At 41.1% G+C, this 18,867-nt stretch overlaps 2 protein-coding genes across 3 annotated transcripts; both read right to left on the bottom strand.

The window, feature by feature from the left end:
• Positions 1-875: 875 nt before the first annotated feature.
• On the bottom strand, positions 876-9,068 carry si:dkey-197j19.6 (wiskott-Aldrich syndrome protein). The gene is made up of 9 exons (XM_012863841.3): positions 8,129-9,068; positions 5,266-5,412; positions 4,881-4,967; positions 3,280-3,355; positions 3,096-3,162; positions 2,940-3,009; positions 1,737-1,890; positions 1,429-1,622; positions 876-1,349 (listed from the first exon to the last, which is right to left on the bottom strand). The coding sequence occupies exons 1-9, from the start codon at positions 8,228-8,230 to the stop codon at positions 1,242-1,244; spliced, it is 1,005 nt and encodes a 334-aa protein (XP_012719295.2). The 5' UTR covers positions 8,231-9,068; the 3' UTR covers positions 876-1,241.
• Positions 9,069-9,638: 570 nt separating this feature from the next.
• LOC105927195 (MAP kinase-activated protein kinase 2) lies at positions 9,639-18,215 on the bottom strand. 2 transcript variants are annotated; one of them, XM_012863840.3, is made up of 10 exons: positions 17,587-18,215; positions 14,557-14,696; positions 12,343-12,407; positions 12,176-12,255; positions 11,976-12,102; positions 11,792-11,867; positions 11,296-11,420; positions 10,287-10,372; positions 10,121-10,198; positions 9,639-9,996 (listed from the first exon to the last, which is right to left on the bottom strand). In XM_012863840.3, the coding sequence occupies exons 1-10, from the start codon at positions 17,842-17,844 to the stop codon at positions 9,754-9,756; spliced, it is 1,278 nt and encodes a 425-aa protein (XP_012719294.1). In that variant the 5' UTR covers positions 17,845-18,215; the 3' UTR covers positions 9,639-9,753. The 2 variants fall into 2 exon arrangements, with proteins under 2 accessions (XP_012719294.1, XP_012719293.1); XM_012863839.3 differs by having other exon boundaries at positions 9,640-9,996; positions 10,121-10,201.
• Positions 18,216-18,867: the final 652 nt, after the last annotated feature.

The raw sequence follows: 18,867 nt of genomic DNA, 5'->3' as shown, positions 1-18,867 counted from the left end.
TCTTCCACATCCTGGAGATAATGTGTCTTTTGTGTAGTTTGTGCTGTTTTACGGAATAATGTGGTAAATTTGTCATTTTTCTCCCTTCTTTGAAGCCATTCTGTGTTTTTAAAGGTATTTTGTGACACATTTGGGTAATTTTCTGTCTCATTATGTCATTTTTGTTGGATCATATTGAGATAATTTGCCTTTGTATTAATACCCTTGTTTTGGTCATTGACTAGAATATACATTTCTCGTATATCTTGGTGTTTTTCACGGCTTTAGCTTTAAATTGCTAATCTAATCTCTGGCAGTGTTGCACGTCTGGGATTGGTTCTGTTTTTGCCAACCGCCTTGTTGACAGTTGGTCTGTGTTATAAGCTAGCCGCACCTTAAACCCTGCAACGGGCTCAGACGAGCTGTTTCACCTAAATGCAGGCAAGTAAGAAAACAAACAAAAAAACACCTTCTTTTTGTGCCTAGACACATATTTTCAAAACACTGTTGCAACATTTTTGTTGAGATTAGGTTCTACTGTTAAACATTTCCATCACATGAATACACACACACACACACACACACACACACACACACACACACACCACTCTGCACCGTGTGCATGACATTAATATGACATTAACAGCGCCTCTCTTCTAAGATCCCGGACATCTTTGAAGACCAGAGCACCGTTCTACTTACCTTGAAGCTGGACATGATAGGGGGAAAAATATCCTGGACATCAAGTGTTATTTTGGGAGTGTGATATAAACGTGTTCAGTTCTTTGAACATAATTGCATCTGCATTTTGGTCAAATGTATAATTTTCAGTTCATAACGTTTTGATACATTACTAACACTGACCTTGATGAAAAAAAATTATAGATAGCCTCCATTAACCTCGTGTGGAAAAAAGGGTATTTTGTATTAAACCGAATGGATAGTTTATTTTGGAAATAAAAGAGAAGACTACTGTACACAAGAATATGATATAAGAATCTGAATCAACACGTCCATTTCTTTTATTTGAAAGCTACTCTGGAAACTTGCCAGTGATTGGTTATAAAAAAGAAAGTTGTTTAATTTACTGCATTGTGTAAGATCATCACTTTCATTTCCCATTTATTACTTCCAGTACTTTCTTGTTGCTGCACTGAGGAGTTTGCGAGAGAACAGTACAAATTCAAATTAGAGCATATCTGAAAAGCAGCAGAGGTTGTTTCTTTACAGGCTTTCTTAAAGTTTGTTTCCTTTCTTAGACTTTAGTTTTGATATTCTCTGGAGTTTTGCATGGACATCTCCTTTTGTCTGAACACTTCTCTCAGTGAATTCACAATAAGGTCGCTTCCCTGTGGTTCTACTGAAGAGACCTGCCGACACAAAACAGTGGGTTTAGTCCTTGACTTTTAAAAAAATCCAACGCACACAAAGACCCCATGTTCCTCTTACATCTTTAAAACTCGCACTTCTCCTCATTCTTCCTGCTGCTCCAGAAGGAGGAGGAGCATCCATGTCTGTCTCGGCCGCATTCTCTGGAGTCCCCTGAGAGTTTTGGGTTGAGGGGACCGGCGGTAAGGGCCCTTTCTGCAAAGCGAAGGAGATGGACGCCCCTGCAGCTCTCGGCAGAGTCTGAGAGACCGGGCCTATCAGATTTGTCAGCAAACATGTATTCAGTTGGTGAGCTTTTCACATGAAACAAATAGAAACTGAAAGAAAATGTGTAAAAAAAAAAATCGTTTTTGACAAAGATAAGCTACCTTTCTTCTTCAGCTCTCTTTGCACAGCTTTCAGTCCTCCAAACTGGTTAATGATGCAGTCAACAACCTCGGCAACGTCTTTGTTTTTCAGGTCTTCTTGGCTGAGTCGTGCCTCCATCAGCAGCCTCCTCATACTAGGATCCAGATCTGAAAACTAAATGCAGACACAGCAGAGATGTACAGAGCTGTTATTTCCAGGAAGACGCTACAGTTTGACTGAGACATGATGTGTGTCTTATATGTATTTCTATGTGCATTATCAGTCAAAAGTTTGGACTCGCTTTCTCATTCAATGGTTTGTCTGCTTCAAGATGATTAACCTCATGAAGCTCACTGAGAGAAGGCCAAGAGTGGCCAAAGCAGTAATCTAAACCAAGGGGGGTATTTACAAAAAGCTAAAATATACTAGATGTTTTGAGTTTGATTCATAACTATGTACTTTTCAGTCATGTTTTGATGTCTTCACTATGTATTTGGATTGTAGAAAGTAATGAAAATAAGTGACCCCAGAGTTGTGACCCCAGAGACTGAGCCACACTATCGACTGCCATGGAGATCACGGATGGATTGACTCTGGAAGCCGGAAGCTGACGTGCTTGGATTGCTTGGACTGGACGGAATGACCGACTGTTCTGGGAGAGGGACAGACTGAGAGCTGTCGTTCCACTGGTTGATCATCTTTGGTGATGTGCCATTTTGGCACATCATCAGGGGGTCTGTTAGGATATCAACGAGGTCAAGTGGAACGAGCTGTTTATCCCGGAGCTGCATGGCACACTTAGATGGCACCGACCCAAAAAGATTGGCACATATCTATCAGATACCACCCCGGAGGTGACACAGTTTATGACGCAGGTTGGATGTGTACGGCCTTTTATGGGTGTTAACCTAAACTCCTTTATAATGTTTCTGTAATGAGCAATCGGGGCTTCTTGCCGATCAAGAGCCCATCAGCGCTGGTGTGACTGTAACTGTTTCTCTGTCTTTACGTAGATAAAATATAACTAAATGTATACTTGTCTGTTTTATGCATCCTATATTCAAGGTAATAAGTAAGTGGGGGTCGCCTGACTGGGTAAAATGAGCTGGGTCCACCGAGGGTGTTTCACTGTAGACGGGGTACGGTGAAGACAGTAAAAGAAAAGACATTGAAAGACAAAGGTGAGTCCAGATTTTTGACTGGTCGTGTACAAGGTGGCTTACCAGACTTGGAGAGGCTGAAACAGGTAAGCTGGAAGTTGTCTCCTCGTACAAATTCTGCTTGTTTTTTGCCCTACGAAGAACCCAAGCAGGCTGTAAAATGGCCTCTTCAATGAATGTCTCAGCTTCTCCATTAAAATGTGGCGCGCTCTCTCTTACCCTAAAACAGGTGTATTTCTTGATGTGTTGCTCTTCTCTTCAGGTTTTGCATCGTTAACCATCTTCTCTGCAAACGGAAACAGACAGGCGGAGACCAACAAGCAATTACAAACCTCTTCTCTTGTAAAAATCATATGTTGTAAAAAATGTTTTCTTCTAAGATGATACAGATAATTAATCTAACTTTGAGCACGCTCCACTGCAGACTGAAACTCCTCCGCCTCAGCTTCATTGGCAAAGTTGAGACCAACCTGTTCGTCCTGCAGAGGCAGAGCAAATGGTCTGATATCTATGGTACATTGCAAAAATCTTTCTTTTTTTTTCTGCTTTTTTCTACATTAGAGCGACAAACGTTAACATATCATGTTGGGAGACCAACAATGGGTTAACAGACCAACAAAGTAGTGCATAATTGTGAAGTGGAGAGAAAATGTTTTTACTATTAAAAGCGTGGAAAGTTTGGTTTGCAGATCTATTTAACCCATTTTAATTTGATACCCATAAATAAAATCCAGTGCAACCAATTTCCTTCCTAGGTCACCTAATAAGTAAATGCCTGTGTGCAATTTAATCTCAGGATAAATCCAGCCCTTTTCCCTCTAGGCCTCAAAGATTTGTTAGAGAGATACTGTGAGATGTTAGATTTAAAGGCGTATGAGCCAATGGTTTAATCTTTGCTCCAACAATACAGACCGTCCGACAGCAGAGCACAACACACAATGACGAGTCAATCTATGTGGGTTTGTAATGAATGTCAAGACTTTGGCAGAGAACCACATGTAACACTTTTCAAACCATTATCTAGAACAAGGGGTTCCCAAACGTTTCAGCCTCGCAACCCCCCCTTTGGTAACTTTTCTGGAGGAGCTGCAAATATCCACAGCACAGGTGCAAGAATTTGTTGATCATGCAATTCTCGACTAATTACTCTGTTCTTTGATTTAGGAGCGGGCAAAAGGAAAGTTGTTGAAAGAAAGCTCTAAGAATTTTGCAACAAGCCATATGGGAGTTACAGGAAATATATAAAAGCCTTGGCTCTGATCAGCCAAAATTAACATTAAACGATTTGGTAAAAAATAAATGCTTGACACAATGTGTGGTGAAAAACAAACCCTTTAAACCACCCTGACGACGGCCTCCCCACTAGCACATGGTAGTGGCAGCATCATGCTTTGGTGATGCACTGCTTTACCAGGGACAGGGAAACCGGTCAGAGTTTATTGGGAGATTAATTAAGACAATAGAGGATAATCCTTAAAGAAAACCCGTTTATAAGCAAGAAAAGCTTTGAGACTGGGGCTGAGTTCGTCAAGCAGGGGAATGATCCCAAATATGTAGCCAGAACTAAAATGAAATGGTTTAAATGAAATCATATTCATGTGTTACAATGGCATAGTCAAAGTCCACACACAAATCCAATAAAGAATCTGCAGCAAGGTTTGAAATTGTAACGTTCAGAGACACGTTCCATCCAATGTGAGCCTATAGGTAAAATTTGGAAGATAAAAAAATGTAGTCTTCAAATATGCAAAACTGTGGATGCAGCAACAAGTGGTTCCATCAACTATTACACAGGGGTCTGAATGCAAATGCATGGCACACTTTTCAGATCTTCACCTATAAAATGTCCTCTCCTTCTGCTTCACAACGACAGGCTAGTTTTTGTTGGTCTGTCACAATAAAAACCCAAAAATGAGTGACAAAATGTGCAGTGGAGTGCTTTTGCAAGGCACCGTATAGAGCAGAATGAACACACAGAAAGGCTATTCAAACAGCAAGACTTACTTCTCCAGGGAAAGTATGGAAGTAGGCGTGACTTGCAGTGTACTTGAAAGGAATGTACAATTCATGCTCCCACAGTAACTTGGCACGCTGTGATAAAGGGAGGGACAAAGCAAAGAAGATGTGAATGTGGGTGTAAACAGTGGGGTTTATACGTGCAGCAGTGCAGATGCACCAATTAAAACAGGACTTGTTGTTTGCAGAGGAAACTGCAGATTAGAGGAAGCTGTCCCTTACGTGCAGGACTGCTTGTACGCATACAGTAAACAAAAATGGCCGTCACTTTACAAAGGGGGGAAGAGGGGGTGGGGGGGGGGGGGGGGGCTGCTGCACGTTTCATTGTGTTTGAGTGGGTGGAGTAACTAGTAACTCTCTCTTTTCCACTTACTTGGACACAGTAAAGACGCAGGAAGTAGGACTGGACAGATAGGTCCTCGACGAGGCACACCACTCCACACTCCAAACGATGCCATCGTCGCCTCTGGCCTTCAGTATCCTTGGCCTGGAGTATCTGGGCTACTGTCGTTTTAACCAACTAGAATATACGATTAAACATTTATGTTGCCGCAGTTAAATATGCATTAAATGAGCTTACAGTGCAGAAATGAAGAATGGAAGACCATCCCACAGCAATGTGTGACCAATGGGTGACCAACTTGAGGAAGGGCCACTACTGAGGCCCCTGTTTGTTTACTGCACACATTCCTAAACTGCAAATATGTGTTGTTTCTATAAACTTTAACTATCCAGTCCAGTAGACGATACCGAACAGCCAACATACTCTCTGCCGCTCAAACCTCAATTGATTTACAATTATACTATTTAGTGTATTCTTGTACAACACCATGTTGCAAGTTAGAGAAAATTGACAGAAAAAACACTGAACTATATCACAGTTGTGAAAGTAATTTTAGCCACAGCTTTAAATGAATCTCTTAAAAATCACCTCAGATTTAAAGCGCTGAGACATGATTTCAACTTATTATGAACAATGCTAACATTTATGCTGATATTAGTCTGTCTAAATTATTTGTTAAACTAATTTGTTTCTATTTTTATTTTCTAGATAGTTTTATTATTATTAATTGCATTTAATAAATACATATTTATTCGTTTATTTAGTTTTATTTCTCAGGAATCCTACAGTGCCTTGCAAAAGTGTTCAACCCCCTTGGCATTTTTCAGATTTGTTGCCGTACAACCTGGAGTTCAAATGGATTGTCTGAGTTGCACCATTTTATCTGCAGAACATCCCTACAAACTTTGAATGGCCACTTTTTTATTTATTTTGCAGAAAACAACAAACTTCAGCATGCTTAACTGTTCACCCCCACCCACCCCCCTAAAGTCAGTACTTTGTAGAGCCACCTGTTGCAACAATCAAAGCTCTAAGTGGCTTTGGGTCAGTCTCTATCAGCTCGCCACGTCTTAACACTGAGATTTTCCCCCATTTTTCAAGGTTAAACTGCTGCAGCTCCTTCATGTTGGATGGTTTTCACTTGTGAGCAGATATCTTCATGTCTAACGACAGATTCTCAATTGGATTGAGGTCTGAACTTTACCTAGGCCATTACAACACATTCAAACGTCTCGCCTTAAAACAGACGACTGTTACTTTAACGGCATGCTTCAGGTCATTGTCCTGCTGGAAGGTGAACCTTTGTCCTGGTCTCAGATCACCAGCAGACTGACTCAGGTTTTGCTAAAGAATATCCCCGTTTTTAGCACCACCTGCAGAGTCAAACCAGTTTTCCAGTCTCTGCTGCTGAAAAACATCCCACAGCATGATGCTCCCACCACCATGTTTCACCAAGTAATGGCTGTTTTTTAGTCACTCTTCCATAAAGCCCAGCTCTATGGAGAGTATAGTTTATTGTGGTCCTATAGACAGAGCCTCCAGTCTCTGCTGTGGAGCTCTGCCGCTCCTTCAGGGTGACCTTTGGTCTCTGGTTAATGCCCTCATTGCCTGGTCTATGAGCTCCGGTAGACGCTACTCTCTTAGTAGGGTTGTGATCACACCGTGTGCTTTCGATTTGAAGATGGGGGATCTGATGGTGCTACGGGGAAACAGCCTAGATATTTTTTATAACCCCACCCTGACTTGTACTTCTCAACAACTTTGTCCCTGACTTGTTTGGATAGATCCTCGGCCATTGCTGCCTCCTTGGGCAGCAGCCTCAGGCACCAGTCTGACTTGGACGGGCTGTACTGAAATGTAATTTCCCCCCCTGGGGGACTTACAAAGGTATTCAATTAAATTCATGGTGGGAAGTCTCCTGCTCAGTGGTGCTACAGCTCTGGGGCCTTTCAGGAAAGGTGTGTTATGCTGACAGATCATGTGACAAAACTAAATTGCACACAGGGGGACTTCATTTCGCCAACTATGCAACTTATCAAGGTAATTGGTAGCACCAGAACTCCTTAGGGGCTTGATGGCACATTCCAGTTTTCAGATTTTATTTTGTAAATCCTTTTTATGTATACATTTTTTGTTATTTTTCTTCACCAGCTTAGCTTATTTTGTGCAGATCCATCACATAAAATGCAAACATTAACATTACAAGTTGGAACAAAACAAAATAGATAAGAAGCCAAAGGGGTGAATACTTTTGCATGGCACTGTATATATTAATTGCCTCAGGTAAAATCCTCTCAGGCATTCTGGTTCAATTTCAGAGTCACACAGGAAATAATGCTGGTAACTGTGCAGAATGATACATTTTATTCATTTCATAGTTTATTGATTTCATTACTGAAGTTAGAATTTGATATAATAAGTTGATTAAACGTGTACTTTTTAAATAAAACCAAAAGCATCATTATTTTATGAAGGAGGAATGGTATGGATGATTTCTAAGTGGAGACCGGACACATGCAATTTTTTAAAACATGGGGAACATTTAAGTATATATCAGTAAGAAATTGTAGAATTTAATTTACCGATTTTATAAGATTTGTAAGGCTCCATTTTAAAGTATTTCAACTTTAAAAAAATGTCAAGCAAACATTGGCTAGCTGGAGCCCACACAGACAGTCCATTCATCCTCCAGGTCTCCAGATAGCTGCAGCTGATAACATTAAAAACTACCCCAGGCATGGGATTAAATTCATTTATACACATACAACGCTTTTATAGCAGCAGCAATCAGCCACATTAATGAAGTTTTAGTTCTGTGTTAAATGTTTCCACATGTAGGCCATATTTTAGCAATCCAACTTGGTCCTTTAAAGACAGTAAAAACTGAACTGACCTTACAGTCCGGTTCCAGCAGACCAGCGAGGATGCCTTTCTCACGGATTGTCAGCAGATCGCTCATTACTTGAGACTGGAGAATATGACTGAACGCCATCATTTGGTCCTTCACTCCGTTCAGCAGCCTCTAGCTTTACCTTAAGTCGTCTCTATGTGTCCAAAAGGTCCTTTCTGGCCTTCATACCTGGTTTGAATGTCCTGTTTGGTTCCTGTATAATGTGCGTTCATGCAAATTTATGGACAGTGTGTGAGCAGAGCACATTTTTGAATAGGCAAATCTGTTTTCATGTTCTGGCCAATCGGAGCGCAACCATGGTCACCTCAGACACAGAGAGCCACAGTTGATTTGGTTTAAACTAATGCAAAATGTTTCTGTTACGACTCTTTAAAATTGGTGTTGCATTTCTGCTTAGGAAATCAAATCAGAAGTGTAACTGCGGCAAGTTTAATTTTTGTTCCAACAACCGTTTCCCTGGTTTAAGGAGTATTACATTAGAACAGAATTACAGAAATTTATTATGGACGAGGTTTGCACTTTCATTTGAATTCCTTATGCCATGCTTTGCACTGCAAGTATTTATACAAATACACATTTGGATCAAAACCATTTCATTGCATCTGTGGCAGTATGTTTGCCACTCTGAAAGTTAAGCCTAAATGTTCTCAGCCTCTGACAGGGTTTCCATTGCCACGTATTTAACCCCATCCAACTCCCCATCACGCCTGACCAGTTTACTTGTCCCCTTCCCACAGCATAATGCTGCCACCACCATCTGGATAAAAACAAGCACAATAAATTAATTAGTAAAGGATATTGTTACTATACACGTACTGTGCTCAGAACCCACCCCATAACAACAGAGGCTGTTTTGCTATTTTTAAAGAAGTTTAAAGACATCTAGGTCTGATCACTGCACCGTCTCTAGATTTGATTTAGATTTTTTGTGAGATTAGCCTACGTTTTTATTTTATTTTCTGAAAAGTGTGAAGGAGGAATGGTATGGATGATTTCTAAGTGGAGACCGGACGCATGCAATTTTTTAAAACATGGGGAACATTTAAGAAATTGCAGAATTTACTTTCTTTTTGTCATCTCAAGGCACTTTTGTAAAGTGCCTTGAGATGACATGTTTCATGATTTGGCGTATAATTCTGAGGACTAAACTTGAAGCAGATGTGTCTGCAGAGCATCAGGAAAGGAGATTTTTTTTATGACCGGGGAAAGGTGAAACAGCAGAAATTAAGAAATAAATTAAAACCTTTGTCTCTTATGGTTTCAATGCACTTAACTGAAATTTAACTTATCTGTTTTACTTCTATATGCACATTTATTTTATTTTCTGTAAGGGAGTAAATAAATTGCTGTGTATGGATGTATCTCATGTTTGAAAAAGTGACACATTCAGTGTGTTAGTTAAACATTTATTTCAGTAAGATTGTTAGAATACAAATGTGACCCCCCCCCCCCCCCCCCCTCCACACACACACACACACACACACACACACACACACACACACACACACACACACACACACACACACACACACTATTGAGTAATGAGAAACAAGTAGAAACACAGAAGGTATATGATGTGAGGATGGAATTGGGCCTACAGTTTGCTTTTACACTATTTCAGTCCAGAAATCCGTATCATCAATCCTATCACATGCGTCCTCTCCCTGACGGTAACGCGGCAGCCATCCATCCCTGCTTCCTCTGTCCGCTCCCTCCGCGTTGCCCGTCGGCCTGGGCGTCAGCCTGTTGCGTCTCTTGTTCAGCAGAGGGTTGTTGGACATGTCCAGGTCCTTGATCTTCACCTGGTCGTAGTCGACGCGCATGCTGGCCAGGGCGCTGGTCATCCCCTCCTGCAGGAAGAGTTTGAGCTGTGAACGTGATCTGGCACATGTCTGCCACCTTGTGGCACCATTATGAAATACAAAAAAAAAAATAAAAAATAAATAAACACCACGCAGATGGACCGAACATCACCTTCACGCCGTCCCACAGCTCCATCTCTTCTGTCAGAATCCGAGATGTGTGCAGAGGCGTTTGTGGGACCACCATGGACTGCTGTTGGGTCGAAGCATGAACATTACTCAGAGAACAGCATGCTGTTATGATTTAGAGGCAGAGTGAATGTAAAGTATTCACTCACGCTGATCCAGGGATGGTTCATGAACTGGCTGATGGTCATCCTCTCACTGGGGTCTGTCTTCAGCAGCTGAACGATCAGCTGCTTGGCTGCAGGCAAACGACCCGACAGCTCTCATTTTAATGTGCTTTCATAATATTGCGTTACGGCGCTACAAATCAAGCGATTTATTTTCAAAACCAGAGATGCCATTATGTTCCCTAAACATTCAGTCTGATTTAAAGCTTCTGTACTGTGCAAAGGTTTTTAATCATAGCTTTGGATAATACATTTGCTCGACTTTCCTCTACATCAGTAACCTCTGGGCTTCTTATGTTTGGCATTGTGAGTGGAAGGAACAGAAATGTTGCTTTATAACAGAATATGTTACGCAAGTTAATAAATCAAATATAAATTAGGTTATTTTTAAAGTATTATTTTACAAGTCGGTCCAACATGGTTTAGCAAAGTAATATTGAAATGTTGATGGCAGAAAATAAGCAGAGAAAGACTGGGGCGACTGTGGGTAGCGTAATCATCTTGTAATCTGAAGGTCGTGGGCTCGACTCCAGCTTCTCCCCGTCAGATGTTGATGTGCACCTGGGCAAGGCACTTAACCCCAAAGTTGCCTACTGATCTGCATATCGGTGTATGGATGTATGTGGGTCAGTGAGTGCGATCACGTGAATGTGGCTCCAGTGCAAAGCGCTTTGAGTGGTCAGTACGACTGGAAAGACGCTGTATAAGTTCAGTCCGTTCCAGTGGGCGTTGATTCAGAAAGAAAGCAACTAATGTTAAAAGCAAACTTTGACTGAAGCTGGAGAAGTTCTGTGATGGTAAACTCTTGGGGCTTTGTGCGGGTTACAATAACTTCAGTTATGAGTGCATGAGGTCTAAAATTAATATTTTACTAATCAAATCTGCTTGTGCCTAAACCATTTATCAGGACATTCTTGTGTTTAACATAATATTTTCTAGTTTTATTGAATTATTTAATATGTGTTCTGTCGGAAATGGTTAAAAATATACTGACCTTCCTCAGAAACGTCGGCCCACTCAGGGTTAGGAAATTTATACTGGCCCAGTCTGATCCTCTGCTTCATTCCTGGAGAAATGGCCTGACCTGTGTTGGAGTAGAAGGGGGGGAATCCACAGAGTCTGCGAAACACAGGAAACAGATCAACACAGAGAAACACAATAAATAAGAAAATGAAAAGGAAATAATACCAAGACAAGATAATGAAAACATTTAAATTAATAAAATCAACAGCAAAAAAATACAAAAAACAATAAAGAAAAAAGCAAAGCAGTAAAAAAATACCTAAGAGCAGAAATAGAAGAACAGAAGAAGAAATAAAAATAAAGACAATGGATAGAAAAGAAAAGATTTAACAGAGAAAAGGATAAGATAAAATAAATAAAATATCAAAGAAAAGCAAAACCAAAGGACAGAAAAACAGCTTTTGCTTGCTTCAACAGCTGATTAGCAGATAATCAAAGAATGAGTTGGAGACATGCACAATTCTCACAGGATGTACATGATGACCCCCAGAGACCACATATCACATGACTTGTCATATTTCTCTGGCCCCAACACTTCCGGTGCTACATGGAAAAAGAAAGAACAAAACAACAATAAAACAAATGAATGGTGTGCAAGTGAAGCAACATAAATGGCTGACAGTAGCTTCCGGTGGAGGCTTAAACGCTCACCAACATAATACGGGGTGTAACAGGGGGTTTGGAGGGAGTTGTGCACTTTGGTCTCCTTTGCGAAGCCAAAGTCGGTCAGTTTTAGCGTTGCGTTGCTGTCCTTTGTCGTGTACAGCAGGTTCTCAGGCTGAAATAGCAAAAAAAGGAACATAAATCCTCTCTTACGACCTCTGACAGGACCTACTCTGACAGAGCGTTACCTTCACGTCTCTGTGAGCGATGTCCACGTGGTGGAGATACTTTATGGCCGTGCCGATGTCGTGCATGATCTCCGAAACCTCTAAAGGGGGGGACACGTTCGAGGTGAACACAGAGGCGTAAGGTCACACGACGGAAACGAGACTGCTGAGCAGAACGCCTGACCCACCTCTCTCAGTGAAGGCCTGGTCCCCTCTGGCCTGGATGCGGCTGAACAGCTCCCCTCCCTCCATGCTGAGACAAGGTGGACAAAGAGATGAGAACTGGGACAGAGAGGACACGCTTGGCAAGCTCCTACAGGACGGTTCTCCTCAGCGGTTGGAACAAAGCAGACCACTGTGCCCGATGATTTAGGGTTTAGAGCAAAAGCGAGCTCAGTGCAGAGCACGTTTACAATGATTTATGTAAAAAAAAGCAGAATTTCTTTGTGGGATATAAATAACCTCATAGAGCTGTCAGGTTAAAGGTTGATATTTTACAGGTTATATCTAAATGTTGGCTTTATTTGAAGGTGGTTCTTGTAATTCGCCTGTCATGGTCTGACCTCCGTACATCGGCTCACTGTCTCACTGACCAAGATTATTTCTATTTGCCAAAAGCCAGAATAATGACTCAGAGAATTTGTATATGGAGATGTCAGATGTTTGCATAGATTGTTATGCCTTTAAAGAGTTTGGGAAGCCCAGAGGCAACTGCCCGTTTTTTTTGGCTTTTTAGTGTAATTCAAAACCTGTGGAAGCTTTTTAAGGCAACACCTCAAACACGCTTCTTCCTTGTAGGATATCATGAAAGAAATCCAAATAAAACATCCCAAGGCATCAGAAAGAAAATTGTGGACCTCCATGGGTCTGGTTCATTCTCGAGAACAATTTCCAGACGCATGACGGTGCCACATTCCTCAGGTCAAACAACCAGGGAGGCGACATTGTGGGGCAGGGTGCAAATATTTCAAGTGGGACGAATTTTCTCATTACTGCATTTCAATCCTTCCAGGTTAAGCTTTTCTACACCTCATATGTTCTTTAGCTTTGATATATTTCAAACTAGTGACTTTTGTTTTTTAGGCCATCCAGAAAAACAGAGGAAGTAAATTCATCAATCAATGTAACATTTTTATTAGTAAAATAAAATCTCTATAAAACAGCTTTTATATTTTTCGGGGCACACACAGACACCGCCACGACCCCAAAGAAATTTTTATGATTAACACATGATAATTAGCTTTAATTTATTAGATGTCTGATAATGAAGAGTTTTCACTGAGTTTGGCGCAACTGCTATGTAAAAATAAATCACAGGTTATGACATCCAGACATGTTCTTTGGTTCATCGCTCCAGGGCAACGAATGCAGTGCTGGCAGAGGTTTGCATCCATTAGACTTATTTAACAGTTGCTACTGCTTAACACTTTTAAAGTTCAGAGGGGCTTTATAGTTATATGGACAGACGGACAAGGCAACACGCCTGCAGGCTTTAGGTTACTGAGGATTTGGCCGAGTCTATCCGCATCAGAGGACATGTTTCGCATAAACAGCAGCGCCAATCAAAACGCAGACCACAAACAGTTCAGGGGAGATTAAGAGTTCAGTGTAAACAGGATTCAGGGGGATAAAGGTTCAGGGTAGCATTACATTGTAGTAACGCAGCTTTACAGTTGTTTTTATCCCTTAAAGCCAAACCGAGCTGAACCAGGACCAGGAAACTTAATTTATTAAGCCCTTTAAAAACAGTCCAAAGTGTTGATACGAGTGAATGAAATAATGAAACCGAGGACAGAACAAAACAAAACACTTAGATTTAGAAATTGCTTAGATTTAGAAATTAAATCTAAGCAAGTTTTTGCTTTCTGTTTTTAACTTTATTCATGGGAGTTGAAAGACTTTTTGAAAGAGGTTTTGTCTTTATGAAATGTTTTATCTGTAAGCTTTTTAAGTGGAGCACACCGGGACAATCTATTTGTTACTATTTATTAAGTTATTATTTACACAGTTACTTTAGCCATGAAGAGATAAAAAAAAGATTACACCTTTAAATGATTCATACTGCATTGGTCTCTCTGAGTTGTCTTTATGAGCCTTTCATTATTATTTAACTTGATTTTGTCTGCATTGTTGTCCGAAACAAGGCTGTTACAAAACCTCGGTGGTTAAGGACTCCCCAACCATTCAGATGATGACGTCATACTATCACAGTAAATGATCATTTATGGTTACTTGATTTAATTGTTGTTTATGGGAATCTTTACAAAACTCTAGTTTTCTGTAAAGGATTACGCGGCTTCCTGTTATTTCCAAAATCTCCCAGGTATCTATTAGCTATTTGGCCCCATGTGGAGATGTAGGCCGGTTATGTTCCAACTGGTTAAAGTGTTGGTAACACTTACCACTCCATCACAACGAGGAGACATTTCTTCCCCTGGTGCATGTTCTCATACAGGCTGAGGATCCTCACGATGTGGGGGCCTCCTGACACTCGCCAGTGGAGCTCAACCTCTCGTCTGGCTCTAGGTGTGTCATAGAGAATCTGGTAAAACGCACCAAAAATACATTTCTGTATGTTATAAGATCAGAGTTGTTGTTACTTTATCTTCGTTTCAAGCAGCAATTCCATATAAAATGCATTAACACTGAAACTGTAAGACTGCATTCAGTAACATGATCTATCTACGAGGCCGAGTGCTGCAACTGAGACCATTAGGATTTCCTGCGATCCACGTTACGATCCTTGGGAAAACCACAAGTCCGGTCTGAATCCTGGAGGAGCGATGAATGTGGAATATGTTCAGCTTTTCTTGAAAAGCATAGGATAAAACATCTGCTACACTTTAAAAACTAATGGGTTATTACGGCTGGGTTAATGTTGCTGAGATGGATGTTGGGTGGTTTTAAACAGACACGGTGACCTTGTTTATTGGGAAATAATCAAACAACCTGAGCAGATTTCACCGTCCCTCCTTCACAGGATGAAACACGGTATGTTAAGATGGTAAAATGTGCTGTATATAAATGTTAATGTCAGTCTATTCAGTCTTATCAGACAACTCGAGGTTGCTGTCTTTGTTTTGTGCCATTTTATAACAAAGCCTTTTCCCTGCTACATCATTAGCTCAAGCTAGTGCTAGCTGCATTTAGCATCAACACTAATCAAAGAATTGGTCTTAAAGGCAAAATCAACTGGTCATACTTATACAGTGTTAGACACTGAGTATGAATTTTGGTGTCCAAATTAAAATTTTTGTCAGTAATTTTTTAATAAAATGCCTCACTTCCTCCATTTAGGATTTCTGATAGAGATATTTAAAGTGTAAGTCACTTGTAAAGGCATGACCCCGCCCACAGACACATTTTGAAAAAAATGCCACCAAAGTGGGCGGTACCAAGAAACATGGCTAAGTGTGGTGATAAGAGGTGGGCCTTAAGCGAGGCTGTGGTCAGGATGAGGGAAAGTGACATTGGTCCTTCGAGGCGGAGGGTTTTTCACCCCCCCCCCCCCCCCCCCCCCCCCCCCCGTCACCGGAGGTTAAGGGAGCATAGCGGATCTGAGCCTTATCAGTTTGAGCTGCTGACTCAAGGCGCTGACTCAGCGATGTAGTGGAGGATAGATCCAGTTTGTGAGTGGTGAGGTGATGTTAGCATCATTGGTGACGTGGGCTAACGTTCAAAGCAGTAACAATCGCTAAACATGATCGATCAATGCTCTCAATGTTTGTGATTCCAACTCCTGAGTTTCTAAGAAAGTGTCTAAGAAGCCTTTATACCTGAATGCGGGGCTACTGTGATGAAATCATGTACCATTTGAACCAATAGGAAAATTCAGCTGCAGTAGTCACCATTTCATCCCTAAGACGGCAGCACTGACAAGGTTTTAAGACAGATATTGCAGAACTAAAAAAGTTCACATAAAAAAATGCACAGTAACATTAAAGGAGCCCAATTTATACAATGTATCTGCAAAAAAAGTTCATTTTGGGGATTTACACTTACAGGACTTATTTTTGCTATACGCGATAAAAAGAAAAGGTTTTCTAAGCCTATTGGACGAGGGGAGTCTGTCCAAAATATTCACAGCCCGCCAACAAGCAACAGAGGGGAAGTTTATCCCTAAAACAGAGCTTGAGCATAAAGTGTTTCCTGAAACGAGGCGTTGCCTTGAATCAGGTACAGGACCAGTCTGAGGGATAATGATGTGTTTACCGAAGTCTGAGACGTAGCTGTTGCCGTTTCAGGAAAATAAACCTGCTTGTTATGTCTGACAGCTAAAAGCACACAGCTGAAATAAGTAATGTGAAACAATAGATTTGCAATGCTGTTATTAAGGAGAAAAGCTGATGACTAGCACAAGGAGGAACATTACTTACAAAAAATAACCCTGGTGAAGAATGAATATTATCCACTAACATGAAAAATGACAGTGACAGCAAACTAGTCAAAACTATATATTTTTTTTCAAAATTCAGAATATAAAGTTAATTGATATATATATATAATACACACACACACACAAAGGACTGTTACAACAATCTATTATGTCGGCTGTAATGGGTGGCTCTCCATTTCTCAAAAATCTATTAGTTGTTGTTCAATTAATAATAATTAATAATACATTTTATTCAGTCAAACAGAATAAAAAGTCAAACAATAGAAATATGAAGAGTCAAGCATGCTTTTTTTACTTAATTATTAGTTTAATCAGAAAAAAAAATGTATTTGAAGGAAAAAACTATGAATAAAAGAAATTTAAAATATTGTAATTTCAATTTTTTTTTGTATAACTAAACTAATTTTTAGAGTGTGCCACTCAAGCACGAGTGCTAACCAGGAAAGAGGCAGCTCCCAGCATTTCATGATACCTGCTTGGTCATGGCCTAGTCAGACTTTCCAAGAAAACACATGGAAGCAGTCACCAGAGCCCCTCTTCCTGTTTATTTTTTAGAAAGCTCTGCTGCAACCCTGTGGCCTTCCTGCTGTTTGTTGATTAAATGTACGCTCATTCCTGAACACTCACGGTGGAGCAGATGAGAGGAAAATTACAACTTCAGTTAAATGTTAGAGTCATGCAGACTATTATGCAATTTCATTACAGAGCAGATGATTGTCCAGGCAGCAGAGGAGAAAAAAAAAAGGGAAAAAAAGGAAGAGAAAAAATCTGAAAGCAACCCAGACAGCACATCACTGTCTGGCCAGCTCTCTGGCAGATTTGCTTTTAGGTTGCTGCAAAATGTGTTATTTTTTTCTAAATTAATAAAAACTTATAGCAAATACTAAAACTGGGGGAAAAAATAATTATTATAAGCAAATGTTGCTGATTAAAGCAGAAACATGTTTCTACAGCTAAAAAAAACCCTGAGACTGAGGGGAAATGAATTATTGATGCCTTTCATGTAAATAAACATCAAGTTGAAGGATTTACGAACCTTAAGGGCGCATTTCTCCCCCGTCCTCTTACAATAACACTCCAGCACCTTGCCATTGATTCCCAGTCCTAGAACCTGAGATGTGATCTTATAGTCATCAGTCAGTGCGTTTTTCTTGAACTCCACTTTAGGGTAGGCAGGTGGCAGGAGGCCCACTGTGCCGCTGCTGGTCAGGGTGAAGGGGCCACTGCTGCGCACCGCTGTCCCGTGCTGCGCAGGGCTTGGAGTCACCGCCTGCTCCTCCTCGTCATGAAGCATTTTTCACTTAAAAAACCGAGCAGCGGAGCAGAGGGAAGCTCACTGCGTCTCACCAACAGCGGCGATCCAGCGGCATTGCGATCCAACAGGGGGACTTTGGTATTTCCAGACTCGTCAAAGTGTAAAAGCGAAAATGAATTGAAATAAAAAAAAGGGGGGGGGGGGGCGTTCAGAACAGGGCGTAGGTTAAAACGGAACCGTTATGTTCGCACCCACTCTAGATATGCCCACTTAAAACTTCATTTAAAATATTAAAATGAGGAAAAAAAAGCGAGGATAAAAAACAATCTGGTCTCCCCCCTGTGCGGTCCTCATCACAGATCTCTGCCTCTTTCCACGGGGGAACATCAACCTCTGTAACCCTGTACGTCAGCGCGGAAAGCTCAAGTTCACTCTCCATTCACAGATTTCTTAAAGGAACAGGCACGCGTAAAGACGCGCAGCGGAGAACCAGCAGGGAAAGAGCCAGCCGAGGATAAATGCTCGCCGCCGTCCGACCGCAGGGGTGCTGAGACTATAACTTGATCCCTGGAAGAAAAAACAAACAAACAAACAACATATTGCCGCCAGCGAGTAAAACGGCAAATTAAGGCAAGCCGAGGTTATATAATCAAACCACACCTCTAATCAAAGGTTAGAGGGAGTTGTGAATTATATCATTATATATAAACCTGCTCTCTCACCCACCCCTCATACTCCTGAGCAGGGTGGATGGTTCTCCATTTCTCAAGCTCCAGAGACCTGGGAGCTTGAAGGTTCTTCTTCGGATCTTAGCTGTTCCTAAAATTGTGCTCTTCTTGACTGAGATGTCTGATATTTCTCCAGGTATCTGTTGGAGCCACTTCTCTAGTGGAGGTTACTGCCCCGATGCTCCGATGACCACGGGCACCACTGTTGTCTTCACCTTCCAGGCTCTTTGTAGTTCTTCCCTTGGTATTTCTCCATTTACTCATGCTCCTTTTTCCTGATGTTTTCATCACTCGGGATGGCCACATCAATCACAACGGCTGTCCTCTGCTGCTT

The sequence above is a fragment of the Fundulus heteroclitus genome, chromosome 20 (genome assembly GCF_011125445.2).
Source record: "Fundulus heteroclitus isolate FHET01 chromosome 20, MU-UCD_Fhet_4.1, whole genome shotgun sequence".
In the NCBI taxonomy this organism is placed as follows: domain Eukaryota; kingdom Metazoa; phylum Chordata; class Actinopteri; order Cyprinodontiformes; family Fundulidae; genus Fundulus; species Fundulus heteroclitus.
Note: the sequence above shows the minus strand (reverse complement) of the source record. Positions and strands in the feature narration are given on the sequence as shown.

Bases quoted from the DNA above. Each gene is read 5' to 3' on its own strand.
- si:dkey-197j19.6 (XM_012863841.3), bottom strand. From the start codon at position 8,230: ATGATGGCGTTCAGTCATATTCTCCAGTCTCAAGTAATGAGCGATCTG. The intron at 3,163-3,279 runs GTTAGATTAATT...TTCCGTTTGCAG, and splicing joins TGCAGTGGAGCGTGCTCAAA to AGAAGATGGTTAACGATGCA. The intron at 1,350-1,428 runs GTAAGAGGAACA...TTGTGTCGGCAG, and splicing joins GAAGTGCGAGTTTTAAAGAT to GTCTCTTCAGTAGAACCACA.
- LOC105927195 (XM_012863839.3), bottom strand. From the start codon at position 17,844: ATGCTTCATGACGAGGAGGAGCAGGCGGTGACTCCAAGCCCTGCGCAG. The intron at 12,256-12,342 runs GTGGGTCAGGCG...CCCCCCCTTTAG, and splicing joins CCAGGCCTTCACTGAGAGAG to AGGTTTCGGAGATCATGCAC. The intron at 10,202-10,286 runs GTGAGTGAATAC...TCGACCCAACAG, and splicing joins TGAACCATCCCTGGATCAGC to CAGTCCATGGTGGTCCCACA.